At 39.8% G+C, this 21,656-nt stretch overlaps 2 protein-coding genes across 6 annotated transcripts; both read left to right on the top strand.

Annotated features, from left to right (window-relative positions):
• Positions 1 to 5,939: 5,939 nt before the first annotated feature.
• On the top strand, positions 5,940 to 9,610 carry ube2d4 (ubiquitin-conjugating enzyme E2D 4 (putative)). Its single transcript, XM_040019286.1, has 7 exons — positions 5,940 to 6,229; positions 7,447 to 7,510; positions 7,589 to 7,620; positions 7,715 to 7,792; positions 7,890 to 7,995; positions 8,332 to 8,425; positions 8,540 to 9,610. The coding sequence occupies exons 1-7, from the start codon at positions 6,206 to 6,208 to the stop codon at positions 8,583 to 8,585; spliced, it is 444 nt and encodes a 147-aa protein (XP_039875220.1). The 5' UTR covers positions 5,940 to 6,205; the 3' UTR covers positions 8,586 to 9,610.
• A 2,920-nt stretch (positions 9,611 to 12,530) lies between these two features.
• Positions 12,531 to 21,051, top strand: dbnlb (drebrin-like b). 5 transcript variants are annotated; one of them, XM_040019281.1, is made up of 15 exons: positions 12,533 to 12,708; positions 14,345 to 14,400; positions 14,627 to 14,739; positions 14,822 to 14,896; positions 15,213 to 15,362; positions 16,361 to 16,438; positions 16,746 to 16,897; positions 17,005 to 17,059; positions 17,207 to 17,278; positions 17,534 to 17,657; positions 17,950 to 18,066; positions 18,394 to 18,483; positions 18,691 to 18,749; positions 18,831 to 18,918; positions 19,711 to 21,051. In XM_040019281.1, the coding sequence occupies exons 1-15, from the start codon at positions 12,626 to 12,628 to the stop codon at positions 19,845 to 19,847; spliced, it is 1,449 nt and encodes a 482-aa protein (XP_039875215.1). In that variant the 5' UTR covers positions 12,533 to 12,625; the 3' UTR covers positions 19,848 to 21,051. The 5 variants fall into 5 exon arrangements, with proteins under 5 accessions (XP_039875216.1, XP_039875215.1, XP_039875217.1 ...); XM_040019282.1 differs by lacking the exon at positions 17,207 to 17,278 and having other exon boundaries at positions 12,531 to 12,708; XM_040019283.1 differs by lacking the exon at positions 18,394 to 18,483.
• Positions 21,052 to 21,656: the final 605 nt, after the last annotated feature.

Raw genomic sequence — 21,656 nt, 5'->3', positions numbered from 1 at the left:
ATTTCCAGCTGTCACGTCCCAGCTCCAGTATAAGGCCTAACTTGATATGACAGGGCAAGGCGAGGTAAGGGTCAGGCTTCGGGCTTGGACGAAGATTCAAAACATGTAACTCAAACTATGAGCGTTATATTCATAATTGCCCGTGGTTGAAAAATGAAGATGCCTGTTGTCTCTCATGTTACCTTTAGCACCTTCTCATCTTACATCACACAGCGCGAGCCTTCCCACAAACAATAACATGGCAAGGAAGAACGTATAGAACAAATATGTAATATTATATGATAATACACCAGAGCTAGCTCCTTTTAAGTATGCTACACTGACACACATGAACATTTTAGGGGCAACTGAAACTTACACCATGACTCCTTTTTTTAATACTAAACTGCTACACAGTATATAATTGCCTGTAATTTAACCATGTAACTATAAAGACTTACTTCTACAATGCATGGGTTAGGATGTAACAATAATGTAATATTGCTACATTCTCTCACAAGCCTCTTTATTAGACTCAACAAGTTGCTGGAACCTTCTTGAGAGATTTTGGTTCATATTGACATGATGACATCATACAGTTGCTGCAGATTTGTCGGCTGCACATCCCTGATAATAAATAATAATAACTGAGATTTGAATAGCACCTTTCAAGGAACCCAAGGATGCTTTACAAAAGCTTAAATAAAGCCACGATGTGAACCTCCTGCTCCACTATCAGATTGTGATCTGATGACTGTAGAGGCCATTTGAGTTCAGTGAACTCATTTTCATGTTCAGGAAACCAATTTGAGATGATCTGAGCTTTGTGACACTGTGCACCCTACTGGAAGCAGCCATCAGGTGATGGGTACACCAAGGACATGGTCAGCATCAGTACTAAGCTGAGCTGTGGTGGCATTTGAACATTGCTCAGTTAATATTAATGTGCCCATATCTGGGTAACTGAAGCATGCCAAGAAAATAATCCTTGCACGATTACACCAGTAGCAGTCTGAACCATTGATACAAGGCAGGATGGATCCACGCTTTCGTTTTCTTTGTGCAAAATTCTGGCCCTACCATCCAAACATTACAGCACGTCACGGTGTCAGTATGTCAGAGACTGAAATAACACAAACAGGAAAAAGTAATAAATACAGTACAACAAATTTAAAAGAAAAAAAAAGCTTTGCAACAATCATCTGGAATAAAGCTCAAAATTCTGGTTTGCTCAGCTTCATAAAGAAGATAAATGTCCAGAGAATAGCATGTCTAATCAATCGACTCCACCAGTGCACTGAGGCACAGGACAGGCCCCAGAAATTCTTTGGTTAATGTGCAATAAAAGACTACTGCTCAAAACATTTTAAAACTAAACTTCACAGACGACATTACAGCAACGCTGCTGCATAAATGGAGGAACTCAGACGGACACAAACCTCAGCCTCCGCTATCGCTCAGTACCGAGTGTCAAGAGACGTATAAGATGTTTCCTCACGGGCATCGTATTGTCAAAAACTGTCTCCTTTTCTGAGCTGACGTGTTTAATTGAGCAGCAAAAAAACCTGCATCTGACATGAAGTTCTGCTTAAAAGGTTAATGCAATCAGGGGGCACGCATCTGCCCCATGTCACAGCCATTGTTTAAGATCCATCTGAGGTTAACGTATGTAAAGGAATGAAAACAGTACAACAATCCCTTTCTGGACTCTTTTTCTTCCTTGATACGACTATCCTGCGTTCGCTGCTAAGATTCGATTTCCAGGTTTTGCACGAGAAGGCGTGTTGACTGTCCATTGAAGATATGCGAAGAATGCACATGAGAAACAGAAAACAGAGAACGCTGCGCTCAAACTAATCAGGATGTTCAATATGAAATAGTGAGTTGGAGCATTGTCCTGATTTCATTTCCTGAAACTCTTGATAATGACTCAGAATTGACAAGAGAGGGGAGGGAGGCAAAAGAGAGGCGATTTTGACATTTTTTTTGTTTTAAGAAGTGTGTGTGTGTGTGTGCGTTTGTGCTGGCGCCTCACTATCCAACCTCTTACCTCCCTTTTGGGGCCTTTAGGAGCATCCTGTGACCTCTGACCTTGCAGACAATAGAGGCCGGGACGTTTCCCAGTGAGCGCCGATGGAGCCAACAACAGGAACATGAGGGGTGCTCCTGGGAAACAAACTGTTTATTGTGCAGCAGGATGGACAGCCCCCCATGTCCCAGTCACTTACTTTCACACACAATCAGCGGCACTCACTACGCACCTCTGCACAGTAAAATCCTGTCAAACAACAGGTGGCTGCTTTAAAGGCCGATGTACGCACCAGCAGCAATGCTCAAACGTCCCATATCTTCCGAGGAAAGGGGTGTGCGTGTGTGTGTGTGTGTGTGTGTGTGTGTGTGTGTGCTTGGCAGTGACGAAAGCCCAGAGATAAGAACACGTCCCTTTCACCTAAGTCACAAAATATTAGCATGTGTTGCAACTCCATATATACTCTTTTCTTCTTTTATCATTCAGTTGTTACACAAATATGCAATCTGTGTCCCTGTGTGCAGCCTACAAAAAACGTTTTTCAGCTGCTTTTTTTTTTTTATTCTGTACTGGTTTGGACTGCAGATGATAAGTTTATATTTAGTGAGACTTTCTATTTGATAACAGTACCAGGCCATTTGTTGGTGCTGCCACTGCCTGTCTGTTTCAGAGGAAATCCCTCCTTTGTCTCTCAAGGAAGCTCAACAAACTGGGAAAACCTGAATTTGTCATCAAAACTCAAACAGCTGGAACGCATTTGATTAGGGAGAGTCACCACTGAATGCAATAGTCAACACTAAAGATTAGTTATTACCAAGACTCAGGAGACTAGTCATTTCAAGAGCAGCACAGTAAAACGGTTTCCAGAGCTGTCAATCACCTTTCCACAAGTGTGGCGCAACGCAGAGTCACAGAGGCCTCTGGGGATTCTTCTGTAAGTGCTAAACCCCGATGGATTACTGGTTCTTTATGACTACATGTGTGGTTTGGGTCTGTGCTCCACATGATGCACATCTGATAAGGGTGGATCAGACGGGATAGGCACAGGAGGCCTGGATCTGCTGTCTCCGGAGAGACATTAAATCATGATAATCAGAGATCAATTGAAATAAAGCCATTAAGAATATGAATCCACAAATAAGGATTGTGCAGAGCCTCTTAAAAGGCAAATATGGCTGTTTTAATAGCAACATTGTTTTAATATCAATATTACTGAACCTCCCATACTTGCAAAACATGTGTTAAAGCTTTAAATCTAATACGGTGTTTGTTTCTTAAACAACAATGTTTCTACTCTTCAATTGTTATTCGGGGGGCTTTTTTTTTTTTTTTTAGATTTGCTGGAAATAATATATAGAACAAATTGTACAAAAGACTGTGATTCAGAAAACAGGTCATTAGTTGTCCTGTGACTGTGAACACTGCACGGCCTCTCAAAAACACTAAAATGTTGTAACGTTTTTCTTCTAGGCCCCCTGCTGCTTGTAAAAGTGAAATTCCACAAATGAAACCTGCAGAGCTCTCTATATCCGCAATTATAGCATTTAATGCCATTTAATAATAACATCCTCGAAGCTATAAAAGTTTATATCATTGCATCATGTAAACTCTGCGAGCCAAAGGAGCACACAGTCATGTACCAGCTTGTTTTTATGTCCAAGGGAGCACAAAAGGGAAAGCTCTTATCATGCCTGTTTACTTATTGATGCGAGCTGTAAAATTCACAGATACCCACAGAAGCAAAAAAAAAAAAAAAAGGAAGATTTGAGGAGCAATTTGGAGATTTTTCCAGGTCAAAGGCCAACTTAACACTGACAAGCAAAATCAAATCACAGCTGAGGAAATGAACCATGAAACAGTGATTGCTTCATACATAATGACCCTTTTTCCAGTTGCTTAGCTCAAGAATTATTTGATTGTGCAAAGTGCTGACTTCACTGCAAACATGAGTACTACTTGCACATATTGCCTGAGTATATAATCAAATCTAGACCATTGATACAAGGGGCGAACAAATATCTCTTAGTATGCATGAACAATAGATCTTTGTTCCATAAGAGAGCCCTCAGAAAGCTAACAGGCTGACCTGAAGGTAGAACACCTCTGGGGATTGTGAGCAAAGCTTGTGCTCAGCATTAATTGGTTGCGCTTTTATTGGATAATTTAGACATTAGTAAGACCCATTTAAGTTAATTTTGAAAATGACATGGAATATATGTGCTTTGTCACAGCAGCCATGGGAAAAGGGCCATTGAAAGGAACATGGGCACAGACGCAGCTTTTGCATGATTGCTAAAATAAGTGGAATGCTTTCTGTTATATAATTGAACTTCGACTAATGATGATTCATGTGACCAAAAAGACAGATCACTGGAGTCTGCTGAGCCCGTGGTTTCAAATAACAGCACTATAGGCTATATCCCACATGAGACAGGTCAGCTAAGCTCCTACCCCCACCCATATCATCCCAGTTCTGACACATTCACACTTTGAGTCATACATCACTGGAACTTGGGGCACCGGTCATGTAACTAAAAACTCAACCTCTGGGTATAGGTGGGAAATTCCCCATACAGGTCAATGATCTGTTACCTTATTGAAACAGAGACATTTTACTTATTGCCTTCATTCCCTAAGCATCCCCTCCACCCCCTTTAATTGCACTTATCCCTATGTCAACTACAAAATCCCTATAGATTTGAAGGACACAGTAGCAAACAAATCATTGAGATTTGAGATTTCACAGGAAACTGTACAGCAGGGCGAGCTCTGTGAACTGAGGCCTTAAGCCAACAGTGTAGGCTTGGCTTTGTCTGAAAACCTCATGCTGATAAACAGCCTCTCCAAGAAGACAAACTCGGGCCCCTGCTGCACAAGACTCAAAACTTCAGCTACCTCTGCTGCTTGCTGAATCTGATTACAGGCAAGCCCCGAGGACAGGCAGGTCATTGAGAGCACAGAGATGAGCAAACAATAAGATATTATCTGAAGGAATCTTCAGTTTTCCAAAGGAAAATGGTCCCTCTCAGTGTCACATTGACGATAGGATCCTCAACCTGACACTGAATCAGCCATTTAAGAAGAATGAACACTGCGAGCCATTCATGCATACTCACTAAAATAATGAGAGCTCTTTTTTCACTCTTGTTTAAGACATATAAAGAGAAGCTCATGAGGCTTTGCAAGACAAGGCCATGCAGAAACTGGAGCATGCAGCTGACTCAAATGAATATGCCTTTACAGTGATTGGGTATTGAATGAACAATTCTATAGTCTTTTTCTCTATTCTTTATGTGCGTGTAAATAATAGACGTGTTTGACCTCATTGTACTTTACTCATCGATTGTCATGCACTTGAAATAAATAATTTGAAACAACATTGTAAAATACAATCCTTTGATTCTGGGAAGTGCAGTGTTTGGTTAGAAAAATTGTGCTTCAAACCCCGAAAAACTATTTAAAGTAAAAGTTGAACAGCATAATCTATTCTGACCATGTGGTTTCCTTTTGCATTAGCTGTTTTCAAACAGTGACATCTTGTGGACACCTCTGCTCAATTATTGTTGAAACCTTTGTGTGTAATAATGCTTGAAGCCATGTCGCTTGCCACTGTCTGTCTATTTAAACTTGAAGGATGCGCATTGAGGGATCACGCTTCATTTTGTCTGGGCGCTTTTAAAACAAACAAGCAAGCAAAAATCATGAAATCATTAAAATATGAATACATTTTTAAAACAAAAAGTAAATACGTTAATTTAATAGTTTTTCTTTTTAAACAAATCGAAATCAGATTTCTTTCTCTAGTTTTATTTTTTATTTATACAGATTTTTTACTTTTATCGTAACTCGAAACTGGTTAAATTACATTTTGAACTACAACAATGGAAGTTGTAGGTCGGTCAATTCGTGACTTTTAAGTAAAGTCTCGCGATATTTAAACTGGCTGCCAGGCACCCAAAGAAGAGCAGTAATGAGAAGGAGACAGCAGCAAAATAGCTCAGTTGTTCCTAAGAAAGATCAACATATAACTCATTGTTGGTCACATTGCTTATACTAGAAACCAAACGTTCAGACTCAGACGGCATTTGTCGTTTATACGTACACTGAGATTTGAAAGTACGCGGCCTCAGAAGCCAAATTTTATGTGTGAAGTGCTAACTGTTAGCTGACAGGCTACCTAGCATAGCCATTGAAGCAATGGCGTTGAAAAGAATTCAGAAGGTGAGTGTATATTTGCTTACAAGTGCCAGCCATATCTTCAATATATACATTTTTTAAGCTTGAGTCCCCTCTGTAACGATGTTGCCTGTGTCTAACCTTTTCTTTGGGTCGAATTAGCAGTGCTAGCTTGATTTTTCTGCTCCTGTTTAAAATAATTTATAGACAAAGACAAGCTAACCCACCGGTGGCCCCATTGGTGCACTGCTACAGTAACGGTCGCAGTCAACAAACACGCTGTTTATTTTAAATGTTTCTTTGTGTGAAATTATGCCTTTTTCTCCTGAAAGGTTACTAAGCTCTCTTGTTAGTGTTTCTAGTTGTGTTTCACAGTGCAACGTAAAGCTCGGCTTTGACATTATTGAGTGTGTGCTCTTTGTTTTTATTATTGTTGGGTATGTAGATGACCTGTTGATAAATCAGTGGGCGGACAGTTGTTTTTATCGTTGTATCAGTAACTGTCGCTGATGATGTTGCTGAATGACAGCTGCTTGTTGGTTGCCAAAATTGAACCCTAGTGTCAGTGTTGCCATATATGGAATGGCAAATGGGGCACTGGAGCAGGGCACTGTGTATATTTATATAACAGAATAGATAGGCTTTCATTCAAGAGATGTTTAATAACGGGCCTTATTTCTGTTTGAATATCTGCTGTTTTTCTTTCTGTGTTCAACCAAGCTTTGATTTGAGTTAATTACATATCACAGCATGCCTCTTGGGGGGGGAGGAGAATTAGATTTTAATTTAAAATAAATGTTTTTAACCCGTGGGTATGTAGTTCATCAAACTACCGATGAGGCTTCAGTTTTGGCCTATTTTCTCCTGCTACAGATGTGTTATTTCTATATAAAACAGCCTGTCAGATGGAACATATGGGTGGGACAAAAATATTTATGACATTATATTGCAGTGCAGCATCTTGTGTTATAATATTGTTCCTTTTAGAGTGCAGGCACTCTAAAAGCATTCCCACACCAGTTTCACTTACCAGCGTTAGTGGCTCATAAGACCTCGAGGTTATGCTTAACGATTGAATTCATCTCTTATTTATGTACACAGAGACTGCAATGTTTTGTAGACTGTTGTGTAGTCTATCAAGAACTGTTGATGGTGCCAGTATGCTGGCACATGGATTGTGATAGCATCACATCAAGAGTTAATTTGTGTTTTCTTTGAACTTCAAACGTTCTGACTCACTTTGTAATTGCCCTGACTTTTAGGAACTGTCGGACCTGCAGAGGGATCCTCCTGCCCAGTGCTCTGCTGGACCAGTTGGAGAGGATTGTAAGTAGTTTAACAGTTGTTGAGTAATCTTTGAAGATTTATGTGTGATTTACATAATTTTGTTTTTCCTCCTCTCAGTGTTTCATTGGCAGGCAACAATAATGGGTCCAGTAAGTGAAACACTTATCACACCCAATACAGTTAAAGTGCGCTTATAAATGAAAATCATGACCCCTTACTTTATTTCTCTTGCTATTTAAACAGAGTGACAGTCCATATCAGAGTGGAGTGTTCTTCCTCACCATTCACTTCCCAACGGATTACCCCTTTAAACCACCAAAAGTGAGTAAAACAGTGAGGCACAATGCTTCTTATTTTTAAATTTATTCTGTCATATAATTGGCCTTACATCATTTTTTTTTTCTATATTTTGGAACAGGTTGCATTCACAACAAAAATTTACCACCCAAATATCAACAGCAATGGAAGTATTTGTCTGGACATTCTGAGGTCACAGTGGTCACCTGCACTTACAGTTTCAAAAGGTAAAAAAATAAATAAATTAAAATGTGTGGTGTGGGTGTACATATACCCAATACATGAGCCAAAAAGTGTTTGGGGAAAAAAGATTTAGCCAACAGATTTATGATAAACAGATTGTTGCCTGCTTGTTGAGAGAATTGAAATGATGCCAAAGCCATAACATAAAATTACACTTTAGATAAAATTATACCTTCAGTTTCTTTGGATTGTACTGTAGATGGGTCCGATTCATCTGCTAATTTTGGGCTAGTGCAAAAAAAAAAAAAAAAGGAGAACACAGTTATGTCTATAATAAATCCCCTCTCAAAGATTTTTAACTTTGATTCTTTCATCCACAGTATTATTGTCCATCTGCTCTCTTCTGTGCGATCCAAACCCAGATGACCCGCTGGTACCAGAGATCGCCCATACGTACAAGGCTGACAGGGAAAAGTAAGTGACTGCTTTTGCCACAGTTGAGCTCACAGCCAGGTACACTCATGCTGCAAGATTAACTTCTGAGTTTGAGGTTTAAGTTAAACTTTTCGCATTGCATGTGTTTTACAGGTACAACAAACTAGCAAGAGAATGGACACAGAAGTATGCAATGTGAGAACACCAAGGAGATCAGAACGAGATCAGAACTACGAGAACAAAAGAAACACAGATGATTTGTAACTTGAAGTAAATGAGCATCAAAGTAGTTGGGGGACTTTGGGGGAGGGGGGGTAAACTAAACAACAGCCCACTTTTTGGAGAAGGAAGCGGTACTATGAGGTACAGTGCCACTTGGCTTTGTGTGTGTTGAGCTGATACAGTGTGCTCTGCTTCATGACTTGTATGGATCTGCTGAGCAGGACCTAATGGACTCCTTAAAGCACTCCCACATGGAATACCAGAAAACTCTTTACAATCCCTACCACCGTACTCAGACTTTAAACTGTTACTCTTGCTATTGTGATGATCATTATAATTGTTGCTTTTTATAAGCATCATTTTTACCATCATTGAGTCATATCGTCGTGCTACTCGGAAACAAAATGTTTGATTTAGGAGATTATTTCTCCCTTCATTTCAGAGGTACTGTCTGCACCCCACTGGATGTCTTGTTACTGTATTTCATGTTTTCTGGTGGCCTTTCTGTGTTATGTTGATGTGCAATTTAGACAGAATGTTTCCTGTTGAACACAAAAGTGTGCAGTGCCATTACCAGCAGCTGATCTGTTGGCACGTAACTGTCTCTGCCCTGAAACAATGTGAAAGGTGTTAAGAAGGATTTGTCTCCATCATCCGCTGCAATTGGAGTTGTAACAGTATTGAGTTGTTTTGAAAACACTGGGGAGCTGCTGTTTATAAGTTAGCGGGTAGGTTAACGTCCACCTCCATCTTTCTCACACATGCCATCGTTCTTGTGTCTTGAATAATAAATGACGGCTGGTGTCCATAGTGCTCAAAAACTACTGCTGTTTAACATGTTATGCTGTGTAGCTATGAATGTGGCTACTCTTTGTCGTGCAGTCATAGCTGTGCGCCACTTCCTCAGTACAGTTACTCAGGTATCTTTAAGAAGATCATCAGCCTTTTACATGCGGTGACCCATGGTGAGAAAAATGATCAGGGTTAACACAGTCCGACTTCTAAAAATAGCACTTGCCTAATTTTGCGGTTCTGTTCAAATAACGACCCATCACTGACTGCAACTTACTGCAGTGTGATCAAAGACATACCACAATGGGTCTGTGCTGCACAGAAATATATGCTTTCCGAAACATACTGTTACTCTCATTATTTCTCTCCACTTATTTCAGTGTTTTTAAAGCGATTGGTTGTGTGGTTGTGAACAGCTTGCAAATGATGCTGTTTTGAACAGACTTGATGTTTTGCAGCTCTGTGTCACTTACAGTCATAACATTACAGTTTGGTATGCTTTAAATATCAGGATTTATGTTCATTTTCATCATTGTTCTACTTTTTTTTTTTTTTTCTCCCCTCATTAATAATCAACACTGACAGTAAACTTTTTTCCTTTTTTTTTTTTTTTTTTTTTTTAGGGTATAATGTTTGTGGCTTTTTTTTTGTCTTTTTAAATTGTATCTTTGAAAGTGTGGGGTTTTTGTTTTGTTTAGATTTTTTTTTCTCATTTGTGTCATGAATATTGAGCACGATTTTGATGTGTCATAATGTAATAGTAAGATAATCCATTGTAACTGTTGGACAAAGTAGTTGGAAAAGTTGTCAAAAATCACAATTCAGTGCGTCGATGCTGCCAGTATAAAGGGAATTATTGGATATTAGAAGGAGCAAGAAATTTCTGCTATTGAGCTATTATTTAATAGATTCATACAGAAAGGTAAATAGCTAAGCATGATTATTTAAGAAGCTTTGATTGTAGAATTAACACCATTGTTTAGATGCTGACTATAGATTTTTAATATTCTACTGTAAAAATAAAAACATGTCAAAACAAGTTGTCCTGAAAGTATACCGTATATACTAAAATGTTTTGAAAATGTACCCACCGAATGCTCCGACACCTCCGCTGTAATACTACAAGTCCAGTCTTTGTGTGCATTGGTGTTTATTCATCTAGCTATTTATTTATTAGAAAGCTGGGTATCTTCCAACTATTCAACAAGAGCCTCAGTTCATAATATGAGTAATGCTACATTGACTTCCTTTAACCCACGTGTTCAGTACAGTTTCATATAGGCAGCTTGGCATGCTTTGCACTCTGGTGATCCTTCTCAGCCATTTTGCAGAATATCAGGGATTTCGTTGAATTTCATCTGCCTAACACCTCTGACTAAAAGTTTAGCCTTAACCCTCCTTAACCCTCATTTTTGTGTATACATATATATATATATATGGAGAGAGAGAGAGAGAATGTGTCATATAAACTGTAAATTTGCTATCAGGGCTGTATTCCCAAAATGGGTGATTCATTACATCAGTAGAACTGGAAGCCTGCATAAAGAGTTCACAATGTTTTGTTTAAAGAAAAAAAATCAGCTTAGCTTTTACTGAATGCAGGACCAGCCTTCACGCATCTTAAAATCTGGAATATGTGTGCTTGAACTGCCATCGTGAACAGTCACGTCTTCACGTAACCTACACAAGATAATTATGACCTTGTTATAACATGAATAAAGTTAATCTTGATTTCTTGTTGTTTGCAGTCATTTCATGCAGAGCCTGACTGATTTCTCAGCGTATCACACAATGTTTCTGTACCCAACATAATCAGAAAAAATATGTTTGGGGTCATTTAGAAATGGTGTCACCTCACAGCTTGTCCAGCAGAGTGCTCTCTGACTCGTTTACAATGCTTTTGGCAACCACTGCAGCACCTGTTTGCATTTGTTCCTCATCACGGGGGATTTTAAATTGGGTATTTATGATTTTTTTTGAGTTGGCATTGACTTGACATAACCAAAAAACATTCAATCAACATTTTGCAGACATTTTCTTACATACTTCTTAAAGACAAATGGTAAATGGTTCCTTTATTTTATAATAAAAGTTTAGGTTTATCTCTGGAGAGAGAGAGAGAAATATGCACTATAGTTACAGCAGTGATTCATGTCTCAGTCCTTTAAATGTTGCTATGAAGACATTTTCAGGGTAGAAATAGAGAAATATGTGATCTGGTTTGTTTTAGGGCCTTAAAGTGGGTTTTATTATACCTAAATTACATACACTGGTGTTTATTTTTACTGTGAGTCCTATTACTGCTAAAATTTATTCACTGTTACTATTCCTTCAACTGTGGTTGGATATTGACTAAAATGTGTCTTACTTTTCTTTTGGAGCTGTCTACTTGGCTCTTTTGTGGATGCCAGAACAGCAAGTAACCCTGGCATAGAGTATCACAACCTGTATTAGGGTGTAGGCACATGCACAGATCAGTGAATTAACTTTAAGCACATTATCACCATATTACAGCAGCTTTGCCAGGCATTGAGAAGCAGTTGCCTGTGTGATATATTTATGAAAAATCCCAGTGTGAATCAAGACAAATGTTCATAATTTTCCTTTACATTTGATCCCTATAGTTGTTTCCTATACTTCCTATATAGACACTTTTGGGGGAAATGTATATCTTAAACGGGAGAGGAACCATATATTTTGCACCATTTTTGTTTGTTTGTTTGTTTTAAAGTTACACAAGTTAAAAAAAAAAAATCATATAATATGCTCTAATTACTGTAGGGTTAGAATTTTGAATTTCTAATTTATTTCAATGAGTTCCCAGTAAAAGGTGAGGCCTTTACTGGTCCTGTGGACGTTTGATAAGTAACATTATGGGAGATTTCTGCGGTGCAGACAGCAGTGATTGCGTAAAGGTCAGTTTCGTCTGATCTCACTAAACCTTTGATATTTGCATCATGATTTTTCGGAAACATCGCTGCAACTAATTATAGTCGACTTGGTAAATTATTAGAAACAACGCACACAACACCCCCAAATCGGCAGCGTCACGCCACACTGTTATCATTATTACTGTTAATAATGGGTGCACCATGGCTGACATCTAGCCTCTAGGCTAAACTAGCCCTCCCTCCCCCGGCTGAAAGTCAGCAGCATCATTGCCACTCCTCCCAATAGGAAGGGCGCATCCCGGTAGCTAGCTGGCTAGCTGTACTCAGAATAACGATGGCAGTTAACCTCAGCAAAAATGGCTCTGCATTAACAGCTGCATATAAAGAAGTGGTAGATGAAAAATCCAATACCAACTGGTAAGGAGAAACATTTTCATAGCAGTATTAGCTGTTTGTACGAGGGAGGTTGTTAGCTACATTGTTGGCTAGCTTTGAGCGAGTCGACAAGTAACTTAACCTATCGTAAAATAAACTTAGCCAGTTACCTAGAAATAATGGTAATTTGGGAACCACATTAGAGTTTGTAGTTTTTATATAACCGATAACGTTTATTAAGAGTCATCTTTGTATAATGTGGGAGTTTAGTTTCTGACATTTATTGGTGATCTGTTGATTAATAACCTTAAAGATGTGCTAACGAGATAGCTAGTTACAGTGTTGTCAGTTGACGGCTATACTGAGCCAACTAAGATGCTCTGACTGTATTTTTAGCTCAAATTAAATGAAATCATGAAAGGGCGTGAGGTAAGTCGCTAGCGTCCTTGCCCACTTCCTGGTAACATATCAGAAGTAATTTATAACCAGTAAGTGATACTAGAACTTCCTCTTTGTTTTACCCAACGTTACAGAAAGTGTTTGTGGTTTGAAATTTAAACCTGTTGAAGTTCAGCCGCCGTGTTTAATGATGACCCGAATTAAATAATCCCCGAGAGGACGTGTTCAGAGAGAGGACTACTGGCTCTGTGTGGACTCTGAAAATGTCTCTCATCAAATCAATGTTTGCCTTTCTTCCCTCATTTTAAGCAGTCGACAGCCACCGCCTACCAGCTCAGCAATTTGCTTTTTTTAAAATGGTGCTGCTAACAGGATTAAGTAAATGTAGAATAAAGAAGTGATCTTTCGGAGTGAGCAAGTTCCTCTGATATGAACTGCTACGTGCTGTGTCCTGATAACAAGCAAATGCCCTTTAAAATCCACAGCACACTGGATTTTTACTTTGTAAGCGTTATTGTTGGGCTTAAATTAGCAGCCTGTGTTGAGCTATAATTAGCATTATAACATGTGGCTGCTTCTTATGAATTCTGTGGAGGAACAGATCAGTTCATCTGTGTAGTAAATCATAAATGCATCCTGGGTTGTCTCTGGAAGGAGATCTCCAAGCCAAGTGAAATAAGAATGTCACAACACGTCCCTGAATTACACCATACACCTACCTACAACTTACTAAAAACTGATGCAGTTATGAGTTCATATCAGCCAAATCTCTATTAACTTCATGTGGAACTCCCCTGCTATTCATCACCTAAATAAATATTTTGTTGCATACAAATAACCCACAAAAACTCGTTTAGACTGACCCTGACATGAAAAACCCGACTCTATGAAAGGCTTCTTCAAATGCCTCCATTATTAATGTATTTACACACAGAAAATGGAGCTATGTATTAACTAAAGCTTGTTTGTTTAGGTCTGCTAGTCTTTATTTTTACTAGGATTTTCACAGCAAAGAAATTTCAGTGGAATTTTTCTTCTTGGGCCTGCGGCCTGTAAAGATTACTCAAAAGGCTGCTAGAAATGAGGATTAGAAACTGCAGCAGTGTTTACACTACACCTGTTTCCCCTGTATCGTGTGTAAATGGGGCTTAAGTGATACTTTGAATAGGTTTGCAAAACAACTCTTGTTTACTGTGAAATGATGCGTATCCACTTTTCTGTCTGTGGGATCTGTTTTCAGCCAGTGGTGTAATTAGGTGTAATCTGGTGCTTTATACAGGGCCTTGTTCACCTATGAGGGAAACAGCGATGACATCCGACTGGCAGAAAAAGGGGGTGAGTAACCATGTGGATATTTTAATCAAGTTTTTATGATCTCGACACGATATTAGCAAATGTGTGCAGGAATGCCACCGTCAGCATAGCGGTACTGGAATATCAGCACAAAAGGACTGCTTGCCTCTGCTTTCTCACCCCATGATTTGCAATGGGGAAAAAATGCCAACAGTTACACAATGAACCACAGTAACCACTTGACTTTTCCACGATGTTTATGCATCAGATGGAGGACTGGAAGAGCTGGTTGAAGAACTCAACAGTGGAAAAGTGATGTATGCTTTCTGCCGGGTCCAGGATCCAAATTCCGGTCTGCCCAAATATGTCCTCATCAACTGGGTCAGAGCAACACTCAGCTATTAAACATGTGTTTGCCGTCTCTGTTGTGGTCACTAACCCTCTAAATGTTGTTGCGTTTCAGACTGGAGAGGGAGTAAAGGATGCCAGGAAGGGAATATGTGCAAATCATGTCAGTGCCATGTCCAATTTTCTGAAGGTAGTGTGAAACCTTTGAGTCTAGTTCAAATACACATTGGAATTTGTACTGCTGTCTGCTTGTGTTTGCAGAGGAGGCCTAACTGCATGCACCTTAATGCTGACTTTACCGCATGACATTCAGTAAATGGATACACATTCCTGCTCCTAGAATTGTCATTAATGTAATAGCTTTGCTGGAATGATGTCAGTGTTATTAATGCCACACTTGCAAGGAGTTCATTGCTGTGGCTGGTTTGTGTGTCGGAACCAAGATGAAACTCGAAGGGTTTCCTCCTTTGTGTTTTAAAAGGAACTGTTCTTCTTTGCTGTTTCAGGGGGCCCATGTCACTATAAATGCTAGAGCAGAGGAGGATGTGGAGCCCGAGTCGATTATGCAAAAGGTGGCTAAAGCCTCAGGAGCCAACTACAGCTTCCACAAAGAAGCTTCCAGCCGCTTCCAGGACAGCGGTCCGCAGGGTCCCGTGGTATGCACTTCCACTTGCCTGTCAACAATAGAACAAGATAAGCAGCGAACTAGATCTTAACTAGACTCCTTTATCTCAGATCATGCACACGTCTTAAATGTTTTGTTTTTTTTGTTGTTGTTGTTGTTTAATGGTCATCTGCAATCTGATTTATAAGAGTTAATTGGATCCATATTAAAAATAGTCATTATTCCTTTTACAAATCACAGTCTGCCTCTGCACACATGTTTCAGCATCATTTCCCTGCCCAAACATCTGCATTCAGTCATAAACAGTCACAGAAATGAAGCTGCTGATCCAGACATCCAAATATTGGCACTCGTACTGCTGCATGAGCATTTTCACGGTGAACTCAATCTGCATTATATTGAAAATGTGCCATGCAGTGATTGTGTGAGATCTCTCACTGTTTTTGCACAGTGCGTGTGTGCCAAGTGAGAATGCAGAAAAAAAGAGTGTATTCAAGCCACCCTGGTGTGGAAATGCAGTCACGTTCACACAGAAAATAAACAAAGGCAACATTGTTCTTGGTCACTTGTGCACATATTATAAAATGAGTCATCCTCTGTTCTGATTTTCTTCAGCGCTCTTTGATGTATCAGATTTTTTTTTTGGTTTATCAGTTAGCTTTGTTAATGTGATGTGAAAGCTGCTTCATATTGAGGAAAGGCGAGCCAGGCCTTCATGCATCCTGTCACATCCTGTCACATCCTGGCCTCATTCTGCATTTCAGCTGCTGTGTGCTGCTGACCGCCGGTGTCAGCAGCGTACAGTCTCGCCCTTTCCACTGCGCTCTGTGTTGGGAATGATGACAAAGTGATGACACAGCACTGATTAAAAGCTGAGCAGATTTTTAGATTTTGTGTCATATATGATGTGTTTATGAAGTTTGTCCACAAGTAACCTGTGAAATAAAATACTTTTTTTGTATTTTAATTTACTCTGGCAATTCTGCCAACACTGGACGGCATATCGATGTTTGTTTTCTTGTCATACAGGGCTCAGTCTACCAGAAAACCAACGCCATGTCAGAAATCAGAAAGACCAACAAAGACAACTTCTGGGCCCAGGCAGAGGTACACTCATTAAACAATATGTACTTGTCTCTTATCTCTGTGAAAATGCAAGAAATGCCTCAAATATTTTAACATATTACACATCCTGCCTTTTCTGTTAAGCTCCTTAGTGCCATGTATTTTTCACTCTATAAAAAATACATGGCACATAGCCTTTTCCATCACAAATGTAACTGTGATGAGTAACCGCTTAGTTGCAACTTTTTGGTGGTGCTAATTTCCCAGCAGTTTTCTTTTATTAATCATTGTAAAATCAAGCTTTTCAATGACTGTGACGTTTGACCTTGTTGCTGTGATTGGCTTTTAGAAAGAAGAGGAGAAGCGTCGACTGGAGGAGCGGCGCAAGGCAGAGGAGGAGCGCAAGCACCTGGAAAAGGAGAGGAAAGACAGAGAGGCCAAGGAGGCAGCGATGAGGGAAAAAAGGGACAAGGAGAGGTCCTCTCAAATTGACCAACAAAAGTAGGCTTATCTAATAATGAGGCCAGTTTGCAATTGTTTCTTTTTATCTTTTCTTTTTTAAACAAAGGTTCAAATTACATTTTCTCTGTTTTCTCATTATTAATTAGGAAGTACCAGCAGCAGCAGGAAGCTGAGAGTAGAGAGCAGGAAAAACCCCGTTGGGTGAGTGCCTCACTGGGCCACTGACACGACTACATTTAATTAACAGTGTTCATTTTTGAGTACTTTTTGGTGGTGCTTACACCTTCTAAACGCAAGTCAGGAAGGTAGCAAAGTCAGCAGTGCCAACATTGATATTAACATTATCAGGAGGAGCAGGAGGAGAACCAGGCAGCCCAGACGAGAGCAGTCAAGAGAGGTGAATCTGTGGAGAAGGCCAATGTGAGTTCCCCTTCACCCAAGTGCTCTTCTTCTGGCTAATTTACTCTTTTCTTTTGCCTAAATCAAAATCTCTAATCCAGTGTAAGCCCTTTGATGCTCAGGGGAACGCACCTCTCTTCCAGCTTCTGTCTCGTATGACGTCAATCTTCAGATTGATTTGTTATTTTTGTGTCGTTTGACAAACGCTTTCCACCACATTACCGACGACCTCGGTCTAATGCTTTTTGTACATATTATTGGTTTTCTTCCTCTCAGGAGGCTGCTTCTCTCATCTCTCAGCGTGCTGTGAACCCCAGAGAAATGTTCAAGCAGAGAGAGAGAGGAATAACTCCCAGTGACTCAGATGTGCCTCCTGCTGCTCCTGCAAGCCCTCAGCCAGGTATTTTCGCACTGTAAACAACGACTTGGTCATGTAAATCATTGAATGTCAGCATCTTTTTCAGGTAGTGGTAGGTATAAATTCTGTAAGTGATTATTTCCCCATCACTGTCCTTTTCCATAGTTGAAATGTTCCATCAGACTGTCTAGTTGTCTCGTAGTTCATACTTAACTCTGTCGCCATAACGCTGTCTCTTCCTCTGCTCAACCTGTCTGGTCTTTGTTTTCTGTCTCTTCAATTTTTGTTTTGTTTTTTGGGGGGTTCTGGGGGCTCAATGTGCATCTCTGCTCAGGGCGTCTTCAAAGCCCCTTTCTGTCTAAGCAAGTGTATGAATCTGAGCGAGCCAGCTCACCTCAGCGCCAAGCTTCTCCTGTACCTGCAGGCTCCGCCTCTCCTGTCCCTGCCACAGGTGTGAGCTTTAAACACACACGCGCACAGACACACCAACATACAAACACACACACAAACAACAAGTTGGGTGTCAGACTGACACTTAACAACAGCGAATCGCTTCGTGTCTCGTTGTTCTGGTGTCTCATCTTTCACATTTCTTGTAATCTGCCATTTCATCATGAGTCATGCTTCCATTCTGTTTTCTTAAGACTTGTTTTGATACTCCTTAAGTTAAGCAGACCAAGAACGCCCTTATGTCTGAGCCTGGTGGTGGAATTTAAGCTTGTGTGCTCTTGTGAATGTCTTCCACATGCATGTCTGTGCTGGTGTTTTGGGTGATAAGAGCCTGATGGTGGTGATGATGATGATGATGATGATGGGCCGTCCCGGTGTGAGTATGATGAGCAGGACGCAGCCCCTCAGGAGCAGCAAGGTGGGGTTCATTTCACGGGCAGTGTTAATCCTTTATATCATTTTCCCAACCCTTCCATCTGCTTCAATATAAACACATTGTCGTGATTTGCTGTGATAAAATAACTAAACTTGCATCTTGATAAAAGGCTGTTCCTGAAACCTGCTGGTAAGGCTGACAGCCCAGGCCCCCCACACACTCATTCTTACAGTTCTCTCTCTATTCCAGAAGAAGCACCGACTGCTAACTCGTGCGTCACAGAGCCAGTTTATGAAGACCCTCCTCAAGTGAGTGTTTACTTACCTTTGGCTGGACAGTGATAGACATAAGCAGCCACTATTAAAACCAATTTCTCTGTTCTCTCCTAGGCAGAGGAGACTAACACCTATGAAGTGACTGCTGAGGAGACATCAGACAGAGGCATCTGTGCGAGAGCTTTATATGACTACCAAGCTGGTCAGTCTCGGGTTAAAGTTCTTAAATATTTGACCAAATTCCAACACATGGCCATTTATCTATGGGACACATTCTTGATAGAAGGAATATGGGTGTATATTAATTTTTTTTGTGGAAAACCTAATTATCCCTGCTACACATGACAGTCATCAGCAGCTCTGACACAGTAGCTACTAAGTAATGCAGAGTTCAGAATTGCTTTATCTCGCTGTGCTTGTTGTTTCCAGTTAGCTTCAGTATCTCAGTTAAGTTGAAAATGACGCTGAAAAGTCACCCTAAAAGTAGCAGTATGTTTTGTAAAAAAAATAAACGGGTAAAAGACAGTAAAGAGTGACAGAAAAGGGGGACGTGAACTAAGATTAGGGAGAATGAAAATAGAAGTTGCAGCATCCACGCTGCCCTGGCTCAACATCCCAGATATCCAACCTATTCAGCCCTTCAGCTATTCATCTTTTATCTAAGTCAAGCGCACCTCACTGGCTCTGACTCATTTTAATTCAGCTTTTATGTTAAAATGTGTGTATTTCATACTGATGCCTATCAGGGTCACAATGACTCTTTTGGTGCTTCTAGGTAGAGGTGTGTTTTTTCTTTTTACCCACACACCCTAGAATTCACTGTATGATTAATAAACCCATTTTAGGAAAAGTCATGAAATCTGAGGTCATGGGGTTTTATTTTAGTGCCAGAGCACTTTCAGTGACACCTTTGGTGGTTTTAGTGTTTAGGAAGTTTGACTGAAGTATGTGTTGAGAAATTTCTTAAAATAAACCCAAACTTCTTTTCTTTTAGCTGATGACACAGAGATCTCTTTCGACCCCGACGACATCATTACCGGGATTGAGATGATAGACGAGGGCTGGTGGCGAGGCTACAGCCCAGATGGCCATTTTGGAATGTTCCCAGCCAATTACGTGGAGGTCATGTAAGCCCGGCGCGCCGCTTTCCCCGCCGATCATCGATCGGAGCGGCAGGCCGGTAGGACCTCTGCAGTAAACACGACACACAGCAACGTCAGTCCTCACACACTAGATATCAGGCCGAAGTGAAGCAAATGAGCCTCCACTTCCTGGATAAAAATAACATGAATGGTCATCGCGGGCCTGAAGCTTTTGATTTCAAGAAAGTATTTCCATTAAATCGTTGATGTTATAAGCAAGTGATGGCATAGCGTAGGGATTTGTGAAGACCTACAGGCCAACCAAAAACCTCCCTTTGTCATTCCAAAATTAAGTCCTGTAAATGTGATGCAGTGTCAGCCTCTTTAATTCTGTTGTGAGCATTTCTATTTCACTTTTCTTCCAAAGTGGCTTCAGTTTGATTTCAGGTATAATTTCGTCGTTACTTTGTAGCAATTGCTCCTCTCCATTTCAGGAAAGAAAAAAAATCAAAGGTGGTGGTACCAGCTACAGAATAAACTTTTGCCTTGATTTTTGCCTTTCTGTACCGGCAGACTGAATAATTTTTTATTATTATTATTGTTATGTGACTGAATTTACATCCTGTGTGAATTTGAAACCTTTACTGATACGACTGTGGTTAATTACATATTTAAAAAAAACAAAACTTGTTTGCTGTGCTCTGAGTGGTAGGCTCTGTAGTAGGAAATGCATAAAGTGGTTCCTATTTAACTGTGAGCAAACGTTTTTGCTTTCATTTCATTTCAATTCCTTCCTCATATGGGCCGCATCATTTCACCATTTGAACATATTGAACTTTTCAGGGAGAAGTTGAAAAGAAGAAGGCGTAATCAGCATTATTTCTGTTCTGTTATATTTGGATCTCGCTGGACTGAGGTTGACTGAGTGTATAATAGATGTCTGACGATAAGTGACGATATTATGGTGCCATTATGACGGGGCGTTAATGCAGTGATAACATTTTATTGACACGTTTAAGCAGCTTGTCGGCACATTTTATGCAAGACCACTATTTTTTATCATGGAACAAAATGTTTTGCTCTTTTGAACTTTGAGGTCAGTTAACAAAAGGAAAGAAATGAGTTGATCGCAAATAGCAAAGGGCATTGTTTATCCATTCCAATGTTTCATGTTTGAGGTTTCTTTTTCCAGAGTCTATTGTAATGCACAAACGTCCTTCATAATAAAAATAAATAGGCAATCTGTGTTGTCATGTTGTTGTGTTTTTTTTTTGTTTTGTTTTTGTTTTTGTTTTTTTTTAAACAAATGTACATTAGAAACAGATTGAAATAACATAGAAAACCTTCAGGGATTTTCAGAGGTGTAACAGGAACTCAGATGTATACACAAGCTTTAACGTCAGTTTCCTGGAATGAGACAACAGCTGGGGAATTCACCTCTAATGCATAGGTTTCATTTTCACACGAAAATCAGATTTTGCTTCTCCCACATCCTTCAGTTAAATCTTGTGTTCAAGTGAAGAAATTACCTGCTTTATAATATTGCAAACTTGATTTCCAGAGAAGAGCAGTTCTGTTGTTGTTTTAGCAGCGTCACATTGTCACAAGGCCTCTTCGTTGCATGTGTCACATAAGTGCCTTATATCTTCTCGCCTTTTATGAGCCTTTATCATTCATATCTTGAGTTTAAATGCAGTTAAAGAACTTCCCACAATGAGATGGCACTTTAATAACGGTCTGAAGAGAGCGCTTCTTCCTCCTGCTTCACTTTAAATACATGAATATTTTGTCTGAGCTTGTTTAAATTCAAAATTTGAACTGAAACTCTTTTTCTAATGTAAATTAATATTGGCTTGTC

The sequence above is a fragment of the Simochromis diagramma genome, unplaced genomic scaffold, assembly GCF_900408965.1.
Source record: "Simochromis diagramma unplaced genomic scaffold, fSimDia1.1 OVJJ01000822.1, whole genome shotgun sequence".
In the NCBI taxonomy this organism is placed as follows: Eukaryota; Metazoa; Chordata; class Actinopteri; order Cichliformes; family Cichlidae; genus Simochromis; species Simochromis diagramma.
This window is presented reverse-complemented; position numbering and strand designations above follow the sequence as displayed.